Source organism: Pundamilia nyererei, unplaced genomic scaffold, assembly GCF_000239375.1.
Source record: "Pundamilia nyererei isolate P.nyererei 1_Seehausen unplaced genomic scaffold, PunNye1.0 scaffold00144, whole genome shotgun sequence".
Lineage (NCBI taxonomy): Eukaryota > Metazoa > Chordata > Actinopteri > Cichliformes > Cichlidae > Pundamilia > Pundamilia nyererei.
Genome location: NW_005187545.1, coordinates 336,696 through 351,415, shown reverse-complemented (window position 1 = coordinate 351,415; position 14,720 = coordinate 336,696). Strand labels below are relative to the sequence as shown.

At 39.7% G+C, this 14,720-nt stretch overlaps 3 protein-coding genes across 7 annotated transcripts in view; 1 reads left to right on the top strand and 2 right to left on the bottom strand.

The window, feature by feature from the left end:
* LOC102203097 (syndecan-2-like) overlaps positions 1-2,570 on the bottom strand; it is an 8,615-nt gene extending 6,045 nt beyond the window's left edge. For both annotated transcript variants that reach the window (XM_005744437.2, XM_005744438.2), the window contains exon 1: positions 2,210-2,570. In XM_005744437.2, coding sequence (XP_005744494.1) covers positions 2,210-2,269 — 60 coding nt within the window. In that variant the 5' untranslated portion in view covers positions 2,270-2,570. The remainder of the gene's footprint in view (positions 1-2,209) is intronic.
* Positions 2,571-5,240: 2,670 nt separating this feature from the next.
* On the bottom strand, positions 5,241-14,485 carry mrs2 (magnesium transporter MRS2). Of its 2 annotated transcripts, XM_005744432.2 has the most exons (13): positions 14,353-14,485; positions 14,208-14,221; positions 14,025-14,089; positions 13,469-13,505; positions 12,959-13,071; positions 9,315-9,476; positions 9,067-9,197; positions 8,817-8,933; positions 8,396-8,465; positions 7,975-8,057; positions 6,601-6,718; positions 6,386-6,499; positions 5,241-6,246 (listed from the first exon to the last, which is right to left on the bottom strand). In XM_005744432.2, exons 1-13 carry the CDS (start codon positions 14,433-14,435, stop codon positions 6,187-6,189), a joined length of 1,167 nt encoding a protein of 388 aa, XP_005744489.1. In that variant the 5' UTR covers positions 14,436-14,485; the 3' UTR covers positions 5,241-6,186. The 2 variants fall into 2 exon arrangements, with proteins under 2 accessions (XP_005744489.1, XP_005744491.1); XM_005744434.2 differs by lacking the exon at positions 14,208-14,221.
* Positions 9,484-12,952, top strand: LOC102201072 (integrin beta-1-like). Of its 3 annotated transcripts, none has more exons than XM_005744429.1 (6): positions 9,484-10,394; positions 10,574-10,839; positions 11,081-11,291; positions 11,402-11,531; positions 11,681-11,984; positions 12,084-12,952. In XM_005744429.1, exons 2-6 carry the CDS (start codon positions 10,586-10,588, stop codon positions 12,301-12,303), a joined length of 1,119 nt encoding a protein of 372 aa, XP_005744486.1. In that variant the 5' UTR covers positions 9,484-10,394; positions 10,574-10,585; the 3' UTR covers positions 12,304-12,952. The 3 variants fall into 3 exon arrangements, with proteins under 3 accessions (XP_005744486.1, XP_005744487.1, XP_005744485.1); XM_005744430.1 differs by having other exon boundaries at positions 9,484-10,839; positions 12,084-12,325; positions 12,642-12,952; XM_005744428.1 differs by having other exon boundaries at positions 9,484-10,839.
* Positions 14,486-14,720: the final 235 nt, after the last annotated feature.

Sequence of the window (14,720 nt, the reverse complement as noted above, 5' to 3'; positions counted from 1 at the left end):
AAGGTGGTGTATGTTTGACTAAGGCATAAAATGAATAAAATGTCCACAGACATTAAGTAGCTGTAGCCTGTAAGGACAAAATTATCAGATGCCAAGAGAAAATTAATATTCCTCTTAAAACTTTAGTGATCAGACAGAGTTTGGTAACGCAGTCTTTAGTGATGCCAACAGGCAAAATGTGACACAATATCGACTTCTGTCTTACATGTGATTGTTATGTCCTTAATTCAGATTACAGTAATTTGAAACTGTTGACCAGAGACTACAGGTCCCAGTCCACTCCATGTACGCAAAGACCTAATATAGCTTTGACCATTAGTTGTGTGGTGGTCAAAGAACAGTCAAGATAATCAGCGATATGCGGTTAAAAATAAAAAATATATACTGAAAAATAAATAAATACAATAAAAACTCTCCAAGGGCATGCTAACACTGAAAGTCAAACAAACTGCTACAGCAACTCATCAAAAGAAAAACCTCTTGCAGCTAATCGCATGTGTACAGACTGCCTTTGACACACAGAACAATGTTGTGACTAATGCTGATTAACTGAGAACACATATCTTCCGCCCCACCAGGCTTTTTAGTTCTCCACAGCAGCAAGTGTCAAACTACATAGTTTATATTCATGTTCTTTTGTTTCTAAACAGCTTTTTTCTTCCTCACATGTAGGCGTTTCAGTGTAGTGCTTTTGAAGCCCTATGAAAATCGTCATTAATAGCACCGTGAGGAGGTGTTACCCTTTTCCTCTCGCTCTTAGCATTTGGATGAAAAACTGCTCATATCCCACGCAGCTGCGTGCTTGCCTGGACTAGCCCAGTGGAACTCGCTGTTACTCATCCATCCAGAAAAATGACACAACTACCAGATCACAAACTGTCAAAGGAAGAAAGCCTGTTTAAACATTCATCCTTTGGATTGGAGCAACATCACTGACTGACTAACCAGTAATTCTACAGCCACACTTGGGGACACAGATAGTTTGGATGTAAGATGTAGCCCATCACACCCAGCAATTTAAGACTGGAGTCTGTGTATTAGTGGTATGACATGAAGACGAATCAAAGCATCTGCGGATCAAAGTATGAGATGACACAAATTAAAGTTAAGCAGGAAAAAGGTTTGTTTGTTTTTTGAGTGGCCACACCTGTTTACAAGCTATTATATTCAGAGATTACAACCTGTGGGGCCTTAAAGCAGGACAGGAATGCCAAGCTGTATTCATTTTCACCATATCCACAACTCCCTGAGTCCTACTAAGGGATTGCATGTCTCTTTCCTCTGCTACAAATATACACCAGAAGCAGTATCGTGTTTCAGTTCCGTCTCCTTTCACAATATACAGTCCATAAATCTTAAACAAACTGCATTTCTGCAGAGGTGGTGAGGCTCCCTGGCTCTCATTAGAGATTTCTTACAGTCAATAAATCACCAGCCTGGATATTTTTCATACTTTGTGACGATGAACAAAGCTCTGCTTCAGCCTGTCATCCCCAGGTGTTTTCCAGCTATAAAGCAGCCGCACATAGAGAAACAATGGAAGGGGTAAAGGAGGAGGATTTTGAAATACTCTTTTTTTCCCCTTAAACCACCTTGGTTAAATATGAATGATTTCCTGGTTTAGAATTTGAAGTATAACATTATAAAACGTGTGGGTGAGAAATTCGGGCCAGGTCTGGTTTAAATGTCAAAGCTGTGAGCTAAATGATGAACAGACTTTGGCCCTGTGTGAACTTGACACCAACTGGACGCTTGGCCTCGGTTTGAAAAGGCTGCTGAGGTCAAAAATCACCCAGCTTATAGATCCGGAGGTAACATATATTTATGTTTTAAAAAGACGAATTCGTGCTGTTCACTTTAAAGGTACATTTAACGTAAATACATAATAATAATAATACTAATAATAATTATAATAATAATAATTATAATAATAATAATTATAATAATAATAATAATAATTAACACAGACAAAAAACTGAGGATATAACATTAAGAGTAATATTTTTATTTTATGTGTAAACTCTATGGGGTAGAACTCAAACAGTCCACATGAACACAACGTTACCCAGGGCTGTCGTTTTCAAAAATATCTTAAAGTTTTAGCCTTCTCGGTTATTTTACATATTAAAGATAATTAATATGTATTTTTCCACTAATACGTCAACTGGAACATGTTTGAATTAAAAAACATTTAAGAAAAGCCACTTACTTTTCCACTGATTGACCCAGTTGCCAGCCCGACGAGGAACAACCACCACAGATTCCCCATTTTAACTTCCAAAACAATTTAAAAAAAACACGCTAGTTGAAAACGAGAAATTATATGTTGGTACAGTGAAAACGTTCAACTCGCTCTTCGGTGTTCAGTAGTACGGATAATTTGTTGTAGCGCTGTCGCTGTCGCTGTCGAGCCACTTCGTTAAATCTCAGTAAAGTTCCCGTGTCTCCCGGACTCGTTGTGAGAAGGACTTCGTCTGAAAAAGTTGTTTAGCCTGGTCGTGAAGCGTGGCTCTCTGCGGTGACGTCAGCACGCCGGTCCTTGACGACGGTAGTGGAGACGCACACGCGAGCCGGAACCGTTGACAAGGTGACGACATTAGCTCAACTGCCTTACACCGAGGTTAATTAATAATAGGCTGAACGAACGGCTTTTTCTTATTTACATTTTTAGTGTGGATATACGCTTCTAAAATCCAGCAATTCATTTTGCCCTTTTTTGGAGGACTTGAGTTTGAGGCAAAGGCCATTTATCTCTATGTAATTCACATGAATCCTACTGTTCTATTGATGCCATATTTGCGGAGGCTGGGCAAACATTTCTTTTCAAAATGGACTCCCCTCCCTTGTGGCTATAAAATATGGTGATAAGCTTTTGTTTTGTTTTTTTTGTAGCTATTATGATTCTATTGCTAAAAAAAAAAAGAGGTTTTTAACTTTTACTCCTTCCAAAACAAAATTTTAATGCCACACATTTTCAGCCTATTTCAGGAGACAGAAGACAGGGTGAGGCCGAAAGGATTTTACTCAAAATTGTGGTTTGATTAGAGCTGTCATGAAATGAAGTGGAGGGAGGTCAGACAGGAAGGTAAAAGCTCAAAGGGGGACATAACAGCAGGTTTGTTATCAGAAGTATTGCTTAATGTTTAAACAAATCAAACACAAACAGAAAAAAGTTTGATTCCTTCTTTTCTCTGCTGATTTATATAATTAATGATGTATATGCTAAAGGTGCATTAACCTGTACCTCTCCTGTCTCATTAGAATGAAAAATGAAAACAGGACATCGCTGCTAACAACCATGACAGGCCCTATGATTACACCAAAGTGTAAATAGGTAACCAGGTTTCTGAAAAACATGTCAGAGCACACAAACCAGAGGGACGTGCTCATCTGAAAACATCCGTTTCACGGCATGACTCAGATATCCTAGGACCTGAACTTGCTGGTTCCTTGTTACAGTCAGTTCAGTAAGTCAAGGCACATTTTTCAGATATTAGGGAGTCCATCAAAGTAACGGATTATCTTAATATCTCCGTTAAAGGGGAAAGAATGAAGCTCTCTGGAAGGTGAGACCACTGTTAAACAGAATGCAACAGGGCTGCCAAAAGATTATTGCCCTCACAGGCCAGTGTTTTAAATGGCAGCCGAGAAACCAAATGCCACAACTTCAGAGCCCTAGCTTTAACAACATTTCTATATTTGTCCCTGCTCGGACTCCTCTAAGCTTTCACCTTCTTGCTCTAAACTCTGGCCCTCTTCCACCTCACCTCCTGACAGCAGTATGAGTAAAATCCCATCTGCCACACCCAGCGCTCTGTCACACCATCCATGATCACTGTTACTGCCATGGGGAGCATGACCCAACAACCCATGTTTAGGTGAGTATTAGGAGTGCAGAATGGAGTTTAATAAAAAAAGAAAAAAAAGGAAACAATATCATTTCATCATACTAAGATAAAAAATAAATAATTTTCCAAAAAAACCCTTCTAAACATTTATTTCAACTACTATACTTAAATTATCTAAAAACAAACCAACCAACCAACTATGACACATTTATTCTTCTGGGTCTCAGGAGATTAGGAGCAATCATCACAGTATGGATTGATTTGAGACTAAACCATCTTTTGTGTGTTGGAATATACACACATAAATTTTACAACAAAAATACGTTTCCCTTTGAGACATCGGAGAAATTAGCACATAGATCAGACGGAATAATTTCCAAAAACATAGATTTCAATAAAAACTTTATGATTCCATTGATTTTTATTGAAGGGCAAGCTTGCTTTAGCTGTGTGGTTCATGACTCCCTCTGGTGGAGAAAGGCTGTAATGACAACCAAGCAGTTTAAATGGCCGTTACTGTCAAATGCTTTACTCCCTTTCAAACCAACTCATATTTACAAAACATGAAGCCTAGTGTAGTTTCCAAACCTTGAAACCACTTAGGCAGTGAGAAGGATATTTTGACTCCATGTGAGGTACCTCAATTAATATTAATAATGAAAAACATTATCCAGCCATAACAGTTCTTAATTTGACACAGCAAACCAAGGATATTAGTCTTATAGCCTAACAGTCCACATTAATAAAACATCTTCCCGAGTATTGCTCATCAGAAATCTGAAAAATCTGTCATTACATGCGCTCAGCTTTAAAGAAACTGATGTTTCCTATTTTGTTATTTATATCCATTTGTGTGAATTTTTTGTTTCACTGAGACATTTTTGCAGGTCAATGTCACAAAAGAAAAGTGGATCCACGTAATTCAATGTTCCCTGAAAATAATATATTTCAGAACAGAAAATAGAGTTAAAACACGCAGTAGTCAAGCTGACACACTCAACCGAAAAGAAATAAATCATGTAATAAATAAAAGCATTATCTTATGGGTGAACTCATAAGCTGTCATTATAACCTCCCCAATTCGTTAATAACCTGAAAACTCATCTGATTTAATTGGCGACCCTATGTGGGTATCCTGACCTTTGGCCTGGGAACCACTAATGCAAGACCTAATCTATGGCTTCAATTGACATCATGCAGATACACCAAACCTTTCATCAACCAATTTTTTTATAATACTTGATTAAGTTCATAAATGATAAAGCTTCCCTTTGGTAAAAGCTGCTAACATCTTTAAAGTCACACTAAACTCTGCATTTATAAGAAAAACAATGACATTTTTGAGCAAGTGCCTGTCGCTCATGTTGACACAAACACCATGCCACAAAGCTGCACAGTGTACTTCCTCTGGTTTAATAAAGGCAGAACATACAGAGTACAGAGGGACAGAGTCACAGGTTTACTGCTTTCACAGTGATATAACATTTTTTTTTCTTTGTTCTTCACCAGTGAAATGAAAGAAAGCACAACTCCACAATGAGATGATTATATGACCTGGCTTTTTTTAAATTTTTTTATTTTTTTTAATCCACATATATGGAGATGTGAAGTATTTCCCCACCACTTCCTCGAGGTGTGGGGTGGCGGTTCCTGCTTCAAAGAGTGCAGCAGAGCAAACAGGTGAAGACGTCACTGGACCCGGCAACAACGCTGTGCTCATTACTGTAAGTGCAAAGAAACCTGCTAATAGCAGTGAAGCTAGTCCTGACCAGAGCACTAGCAGCTGCTGATTATGTTACAGTTGCACCCACAGCAAGCACAGGACGGGCTTTGTCCTGCTGTTCCTGGTTCTGCAACACTAAGAAAACTCAAAGTTTTATCTGCACTGGACGTTGAAAGGAAAGAAGACAAAAAGATAAAAAGCAGAAATGAAAAATGACCATCAAATGAAGGGAAACAGTGACACGCACACACTGGAGCAGAGTTTCTTCTGACATCCCAAACCAGAAGCAGATCTTCATGCAAGATGGATATCGTCCACACCTCAAAATTCGCTACAATTTTTTCCCTAAAATAATAATAAAAATCATATTCACATCATATAACTTCATATGTGTTACGTGGTTGTCCATGCCATACCAGTGGGGCCCGCCCCACAGTTTGAGAACCACTGCACTATAGTCTCCAGAGATGTGAGCGTAATCTCAACCTCTGCTGTGGCCATGGGACAGTAAAACAATGAGGTGTGTTAAAAATAAAAATTCTAGCAGAAGTCTTTGCATCAAGTTAAAGAGGACCAAGAGCGCTGCGAGACAACCATCATCTGCGAGGTAGAACTTCATCTGACCCCAGCCTTGATGTCTGACGGTCTCATATTCCTCTTCCAAATTGGAGGGATCTGCATCACAGAGAGAAGAAATTATTTTTACGGATGCATTTCTCTGGATCAGTCCAGGGAAAGGTGTGCATAGTGTTACGCAGACTGGACTTTATAGGAACACATAACAAGGCACAGTGTCTGTATGTGTTTGCATTACTCGTGGGGGTACTGAAGTCTCTAGATGCCGTCCCAAAAATGATAAAAGTCGCCTCCATATCAGCCCACTGCCCAAGAACATGAAACCTGTTACCAGCCAGAAAGCACGGGGGTCCTGTAGGAGAGACACACAGGCAGAGCAGTGCATAAATATCTGTTCATAAACACTAAGCACTAGTTACAACTATTAAAAGTATTGATCAGAAGTTGTCTCACATCTTCGAAAGCTGTTGTCAGATTCATTCCAAATGCCACACCTATTAGGCCAAATAAGGAAAGGGAGAAGGACCCCATGGTCAGCTGCAGATTCAGTCGCATCATCACGTTTCGGTGGCTGGAATAAAGCACACAGTGCTCTCAGTGGCTGCAGGAAATCATACAAAACAAGAAAACGCCTGATCTGGCAGAGAGGTGTGGGATGCCAGATCAGGCGCCCCCCTTCCGGCTCTCTTCTCTTTTGTCTTACTTCTCGCTATCACCTTTTCTATCCCTTTGAAGAAGTGAGGCTCTTTAAATATTAAAGAGGTAAGTATTACTTTTGTTTTGCAGTGAATTGATAGAAGAAAATAATTTAGAAAACTAAACAAAAGAAAGTAGAAATAACAACAAAACAAATCATTGACACACTCCTGATCAACCCTCGCAGGCCCTCCTTGGATGAGAGTGTCTAGTGATAATGGCTGAAACACCCAATGAATCCAAGGTCCACCACTGATGATGGGTCCCAAGTTATATATTTCTGTAATTCAGACACACTGTTGAAATAGCACTTCAGTTTTGTCTCATGTTATTTATTTTGTAAAAATGTGTACTGAAACTTCTGTACTGTGGCAGAAAAGGTAGTTTTGCTGGTTTTCCTTATGAGAACAAAAGTGGGTTGCATGTTGCCCTCGATATAAAATGAGTCTCACATTCCTAACCTAGACGATATCTGACATCTGGGGGGGAAAAAAATGCTAATTAGTAACAAAACTGGGTATATATTAGAGAAAAAGAGAAAAAAAAAGGCATCCCACAGATGGCAAGTGTCTCTGAAATAACTTCTATTTTGAAATAATGGATGCCATCAGCTTATTATCAGCAGGTGTGTGTGTGTGTGTAACTGCACATGGCAGGAGTAACGAGCACGTTTGTGAAGGCGCCACTGTTGCTGAATCACATTTACAGTCCTGTGAAAGAAGAACATTCTGACAGGAGACTATCCAGTCGTGCGCCCAAAACTCTCCTTTCACATCACTGTACTTATTTTGGAGCAACATTTACTGCAATTCAGATAAAAATCTTTTAAATACGACTTTGCCTTCTTCAGGATGACAATACCAAACCGCAATCTGGACGTGTTAGAACATCCCCCTAGCTCACAAAATTCCACACGAGTACAAAGATGCATCAATTTTTAGTAAATGTAATTTTTCTTGTTCAGATGGCAAAGCATTTTTTTTGGGGGGGGGGGACTGAATTAGATTAAATTCAATCTTCAAAAATAATGGCTTGTTAAGCCTCATTATCAGTGTTTTGAGTTTGTTGCTTCTCAAAAATATCAGTCTATAGTGTGCATGTATACATAATGTATAGCCAATTTGTACGTACCTGTCCAGATTGATAAAGATTACACTCTCAGAGTCGTCTATCAGACCCTTCAGCTCTCTGGCTCTGTTCCCCAGTTCCTCGGTCTGTGTGAAGTATTTCACGGTCAATATGACAACATTCATACAACCTACACCTTACTGACAGCCCATCACAACTGCCGCAGGTAACATGTAAAGTGTTTCAGTGCTTCGGATATTAAACTAAAATAGAGGCAAAGAAATAGGTAATCAGCATAGCAGAAGCATAAATGGGTATAAATGCTTAGATGAAAATAAAAACATACGAAGTGGTCGTGGCTTGATGAAAATCTATGACAAATGTGTCCTATTCAATGTGTGAGCATGCAGCCTTTACCAAGACTTTTGCATAATTGCAATATTTGTTGATCATGTTAAAACTTGGGAATTTAAAGTACAGCTACCTGCATATAATAATTCTCCAATAAAAGCTCCATCTCCTCAGCGTGGTCAATACCCAAACTGCTCTCTTCACTAAAAAGGCAGACAGACATGAGGTTATATACAAAATAGAAGCACACAAGTTGAAGAGAATGGATAGATGATGAAAAATAGAAGTACAGCTGGGCCTGGCGGTTTGGGCAGAATTAATTTAATTTGAAAAAACAAAACAAAAACCCACATACACAGAAAAAGGTTAACCTGTAACATATGATCTGCAGGTGAATGAAAACAGACTGGAAACAGAATTTGATCCTTGGGAACTGAACAAATTCGTGTCTTTCTTTTTCAACATGCTTCACCACTGACTGGAGATTTCCAACTATTTTTAAGATACTGTGTTCAGCACCCATATACATATGTCTGAGTGCATGTGTGACATACAAAACTCTTGGGTCTGTCCATTTTGTGAGACAGAACTCTTCAACCGTCTCATCCTCATCCAAGACCTTCAGCATGGAGTCCATAAACATTTTTATGTCCGTCTCCAACTCTGATAAGCTGTAACAGGCGTGAGAGAAGGGAAAACTTACAAGACTGTAAATCTTTAGGCTGAAAACTTCCATTTACATATATGCCAGATGCCATTAATGACTTATTCAAATACAATTACATGTCTTGAGTGATTCATTACCTCTTGCTATTTTGCAGAAGTACATGTAGTTTACTTCTATCAGCAGAAAGGATTTTAGGGTCTACGAGGGATTCCAGCGCATCCAATATGACTGGTTCAACTTCATTCAACCGGGCTTGCAGCGTGTTTACCTGTTGACACAGATAATACAAAGCTTCAGGTGTGTGTCCTTGACTTTCATTCAGGCTTTATCTAGGTTAGACCACGCTTAATTACACAAGCACTCTGTCTGGTCTGATCGGTTTCACCTTGTGCTGCAGGATGGCTTCCAGTGCTCTGAACTCGAAGGGCAGAGTGTGTGTCTGTGACGCTAGCTGGGGGGCGAGCTCTAGAACTAACCAGCGCTCCAGTCCAAGACCACGAAAATCCAAGACCATAAGAGACTCTGGGGTCAAGATGGCTTTCAAGGCCTGAAAAGACAGCGATATTATTAATATTATTAGTATTACACACAGAGGATGCTTCAGAGTGTGTGTGGAACTGGGAATTTTGTCAAGGTGGAAGGAATTATGAATAAGCAAAAACAGAAAACCTCAAGCAGTCACCAGTAAACCTGGGTCTTCCAGTAAAACATATGTTCTCCTGGTGAAGAACAACCTCCAGAAGACTAAAGTGAACGTTACTGACTGGCTTGTAAAAAGCTCGGACTTGAACGCTAACGAAAATCTGTGGGGTGAACTGAAGACAAGGGTCCATAGCAGAAGATCATTAAATCTGCAGGAGCTTAAGAGATTCTCTAAGGAAAAAAAATGGGCTGTGAGACTTACACACAGGACACAACTGACTATTAGCATCAGTGAGACTAGTAATTTGAATCCTGGTTTATGTCAATAGTTTTATTTCTTTGTGCAAATTAAAATAATGTAAGCAACCAAAATGAAACTAGGACGTTTCCCATGTGCTGTGTTGCAATTTCCTTGCTTTGTTTAACAGCCCTTGGGAAATGCTGAAAAATAATAATAAAATTTCCACAGGGGGGCAAAAAAAGTCTGTCCTCATCCACATACTCTGATCCAAAGAGTGAATGTTTAAAAGATGCTTTTTTGTTAAAGACTCCATGACTGAATTTCCTCTAAAGGCTTTGGAGACATGACATGTCGCCCGGTTAACGTTTTACTGTTAACATGTCAGTGCTCGGTTTGACTCTGAACTGTAAATATTTGTGGTTAGAGATTTGAAACTTGAGCACCAATCAGGATCTAGTTGTGCCTCCCTGGTCCTGAGTCCCACTTAGATACCGCCAACATACAACTGTGAATGGTCAGCGTGTCACAGCCTGCAGAGACCTCACGACGACATAACAGAGCTGAAAACTTTTAGTTCTTCAGGTAATGAAGCATTCTGTGTGTGTACATTTGTTTATGTAGCACATAACTACAAGCTTGCATTGCAGTAACTGCAGTCTCAGTCACTTGCTGATCACAGTCCTTGCTTATGTTTGCTTTACACTTTATTTCCTCTAATTTTAGACTGAAACATATTTTCTGTGGTTTCTACCCTTGTGCAGTCAGGACTAACGATGGCTGTGAAGCTGTCCCATCTCTTCTTGCTGCTGGTTATGCCGAGTCTCAGCTTGACCAGTGGACATAAATGCTCCACATCTGACTCCAGCTGCAATCAGTGCATCCAATCTGGCCCTGAGTGCGCTTGGTGCACTGCCCCCAACTCTAACATTCACTGTCATACTGTGAAGGGGCTGCAGAGAGCTGGCTGTCATAAAGGTCATATATATAAACCTCAAAGCAGTGTGCAGGTCATCAGGAATGACAGCAGGTATGCTGTTTTAAATACCTCTTTAGTCATTAAAGGACACGTGACAATTTTTCAGTGTTCCATACAAAAAAAAAGTAAAAAGAAATTAACCTTCCAAAGTTTTGTTTTGTTTTTTTTTTAAATATGAAAGCTTCAGATTGGATTCAAATATATTTTGGAACAGAAAAGGGCCTTTGTTATGATGTTAAAAAAAAAAAAAAATCTTACAATGTTATTTCTTGTGACTTCTGAACTTCTGCAGAACAGACATAGCAGATGCCAAAACCATCTTCCTGCAGCCCCAGGACCTCGCCATCCATTTGAGGCCAGGTGTGAGCCAGTCCTTTCCTCTGTCAATCTCTATGCCAAATGATCATCCTACCACAGACCTGACTCTAGACACCAGCAACGTGCCAGCTGGTCTCAACATCACATTCAGTAGCATAACTACAGGAAACCCCTTACTCGTGCAGGTCAGAAAAAGAAATACTGTCCAACACAATCTCTTGCAGAAAGAAAGTGTTCCTTCTTGTTTGTCCCCCAAAATCAAATTATTTGAACAACAGTTCCTCTGGCACTGCAGGTAACTGTGGAAGCTGCACAATGTCCCAGTGAGAGTGACATCTCAAACCAGAACAGCACTGGACCCTGGTCTGTCCAGATCACACCCAGAGGCTTTGCAAAGAGTGTGACGTTGGAGGTAACTTTGCAGTGTAAGTCTGCAGCAACTTGCTACGAGAAACATTTGAGTCTGAAAACCTAAAGCAAGTCTTCATGAGACTGTTAGAAAATTGAGAGTTCAATAATTCAGCTCATTTTTCTTCAGTGTGATAATCTAAAAAAAATCTATTTGCTTCACCAGGTCAGTGTAGTTGCACTGAAAACAGAGAGGAAAACAGTCCCACCTGCAGCAGCCACGGGGCGCTCGTGTGTGGGCGTTGTGTGTGCTATCAGCCTTATGTTGGAAACCTTTGTCAGATTGACATAACTTCCTTTGAGTCAGAAAATGAAGACTCCTGTCGCTTACGCCCTGGCGCCCCGGTGTGCAGCGGCCGGGGTGTGTGTGTGTCGGGCATGTGTCACTGCAACCAGCGGGAAAATCCAGAAAAGATACGCGGACAATTCTGTGAGTGCACAAACTTTGACTGTCCATACCACGAGAACAGGTAAAAACAAAAAGTTGCCACGAGTTTGTATATAAAATATATCGATATAAAGTTATCACACAGCTTCACAGTTAAAATACTACATTTTTAATCTGACAGAATATGCGGAGGCAATGGGATATGCGAGTGTGGAATGTGCCGCTGTTATGCGAACTGGACAGGTAGTGAGTGCAGCTGCAGCACGGAAACTGCTTCCTGTGTGGCAAAAAACCAGCAGCTGTGCAACGGTAGGGGGAACTGCATCTGTGGAAAGTGCCAGTGTTTGCCACAGTACCAAGGGCCGACCTGTGAGGACTGCCCTGTTTGTGTAGCACATTAGAGATGGGAGCAAAGATGAACACGTGAGACTGGATATTTATTTACTTCTTATACCGTACGATGTTTTGCAGACACTATCATTACTACAAGAAAATGAAGATATAGAAACACACCATCATCTGAACACTTTATAGACAAGAGAAGCAAGACTGCTTTAACACCGTATCCTCTATTTGTCTTCCACAAACTCTTCACAAAGCCAACATTGTGAAACTTTAACTTTAGTTAAAACTGTTTGATAGACTTTCTGTATCACTGCTGGTTATGATGAATGAGCAGAGTGTGCATCTCCTCTGAGTATAGTTCTTGAACTGACTGTGCCTTCTCATTCGTCATCAGGTGTGACAGAAAGTGTGGCTACCTCATCGTGACAACGGTGGAGATAAAATACGATGTGCTGAGAGAACAGAATTCATTCATTCTGTAAAATGATGAACCATGATGGTTCCAGAGGATGATAGATTGTAGGTCGGACTAACATATATATGATAACAAGATTTTTACTTTTCAAAAACATGATAAAGATCATCTTATTTTGATTGAAAGCAACATCTGAAAAATTAAACTCCAGTTTTTCGGCTCAGGTGCGGCTCATGCTACGCCTCCTGTGGTGTAAGTGGAGCGTGGCAGACAAAGGAAAAAGAAATAAAACATACCGCCATTCGTAAAATAATGCAGTTATTTCTAGCAGTGAGGCTGGTAGTGTGTTGGAAGCGTAGGTCTCTGGCTTGAAGACTTAACTCCTGGCAAAGCTCCGTCTTCTTTTTTTCTTGAAGAGAAAAACAAATAAGGAGGAGCAGAGGCACACATGTACATATAGTTGGGCCAATCTCTACACATGAAGTAGGGGTTGAAATACAACTGATTTTTACTCATGGATAACAGAAGTGAGTCACTGGTGGTAACACAACCCATTAGTGGCTGCTGCACAGGGGAAGTAACACAGAAACACAGCAGTGATGGACAAAAATGTGGTGCATGTCCAGTTCTACACATAATAAAAAGGATACGGAAGAGTACTTCAGGGACATGTTAAAAAAAAAAGAAAGAAGAAAAGATCCCTATGCTCTGTCACAATGCCAGAGATAAGAGACAATCATCAGTCTCAGTGCCAACGACCGCAACAACATGTAAACATTAATGAGGTTAAATTTCCTCACACTTACCAAATGACGTCACATTTCCCTCTTGGTCAAACTTCATCTGTCAAAGAAAGAAAACATGAAGCTGATTGGTTACATCAAGCAACCACATCTTCACTGCATTTTTGCACAGCGTTGAAACACAATTGTGTGAAATGTAAATAATAACAATAAATTACTTGAGCATTCCAAATGCTATGCTTATTTGTTTTTTTAAATATCTATCCATCTCCACACACACGGCTGATCAAATGACAAGTTTGTTTGTTACTGTTGGGTTTTTTTGTTTTTTGTAACAAAACCTTATTTTTGATGCCAGCACCAAAATAATAAACAAATAAATAAATAATGGTGTAAGCTGATGACAGGTCAGTAACCTCCTCCCCATCTTTGCTAAGGTAAAGATGGGGAGGATGTATGTTAAATTATAAATGTGTGAATGAAATCTACAGGTTTAGTAAACAAAATAATAAGATATTGTTTATTGCAGCAAGACAAAGTGACAAACCACATCCCAAAACCTTTCAAGTAGTATTAGCAACTATTAATTAATGACTGCTTAAATTAATTTCTCTCTTACCACTACAAATGCCGGAGCTACAGTGGAAGGAGGGGCGTCTGAGACTCTTCTGCAGATAAAGGACACTGTTCAAAGAAAAGACCAAGTTAAACCATGTGTGCAGGAAAGTATTTGACATGTAACGTTGAGCAGTACCTTGGATATAGCATGACTACAGCAGAAAGACAATAGCTTGGTTCTCACCTGTATGTACAGAGCTTTGGGTCGGGATAATAAAGTTTAGAATTACAAACCTTGGCACACAATTCTTCATTATTCTAACTTAAAATGCAGTCAAGTGGAAAAGAAAATTTTAAAGGGACACTATGTATTCCTGTGAAAAACTCACTACATCCCATGATGGGCAGCAACAGTTGCTTCTCTAAGATCAGTGCTAATGTGTTTTCTTCTTGGCACCGTGTTAATATGCATCTAAATGCTCCAAACCAGCAAACTACCAAAACGTCTGCTTTTATAGGGATGCTCACGCTTGCTGATGATTAGCTAATCAAATACATTTGATTAGCAGCAGCTGGCTGCTCATTACCCTCCTAACTCATATGAAAGCAGTAAAGGTGTAATTAGTCTTTCTTTTTTACATGTTGTGATACATAAAACCTTAGAACTGAAAGAGACTATTTTTACCATGACTGTAAAGACAACTATAGGTCACGTGGAATACTTGTATACTGTGGTCAGTATGAGCCAAATTAACTA

Excerpts from the sequence above, each read along its gene's own strand:
- LOC102201072 (XM_005744429.1), top strand. The coding sequence starts at position 10,586 with ATGGCTGTGAAGCTGTCCCATCTCTTCTTGCTGCTGGTTATGCCGAGT. Across the intron at positions 11,292-11,401 it reads GAAACCCCTTACTCGTGCAG|GTAACTGTGGAAGCTGCACA; the intron begins GTCAGAAAAAGA and ends CTGGCACTGCAG. Across the intron at positions 11,532-11,680 it reads GTTGGAGGTAACTTTGCAGT|GTCAGTGTAGTTGCACTGAA; the intron begins GTAAGTCTGCAG and ends TTGCTTCACCAG.
- mrs2 (XM_005744432.2), bottom strand. The coding sequence starts at position 14,435 with ATGCATATTAACACGGTGCCAAGAAGAAAACACATTAGCACTGATCTT. Across the intron at positions 13,072-13,468 it reads GGGAAATGTGACGTCATTTG|AAAAAAAGAAGACGGAGCTT; the intron begins GTAAGTGTGAGG and ends TTTCTCTTCAAG. Across the intron at positions 8,058-8,395 it reads TGGAGAATTATTATATGCAG|ACCGAGGAACTGGGGAACAG; the intron begins GTAGCTGTACTT and ends TACTTCACACAG.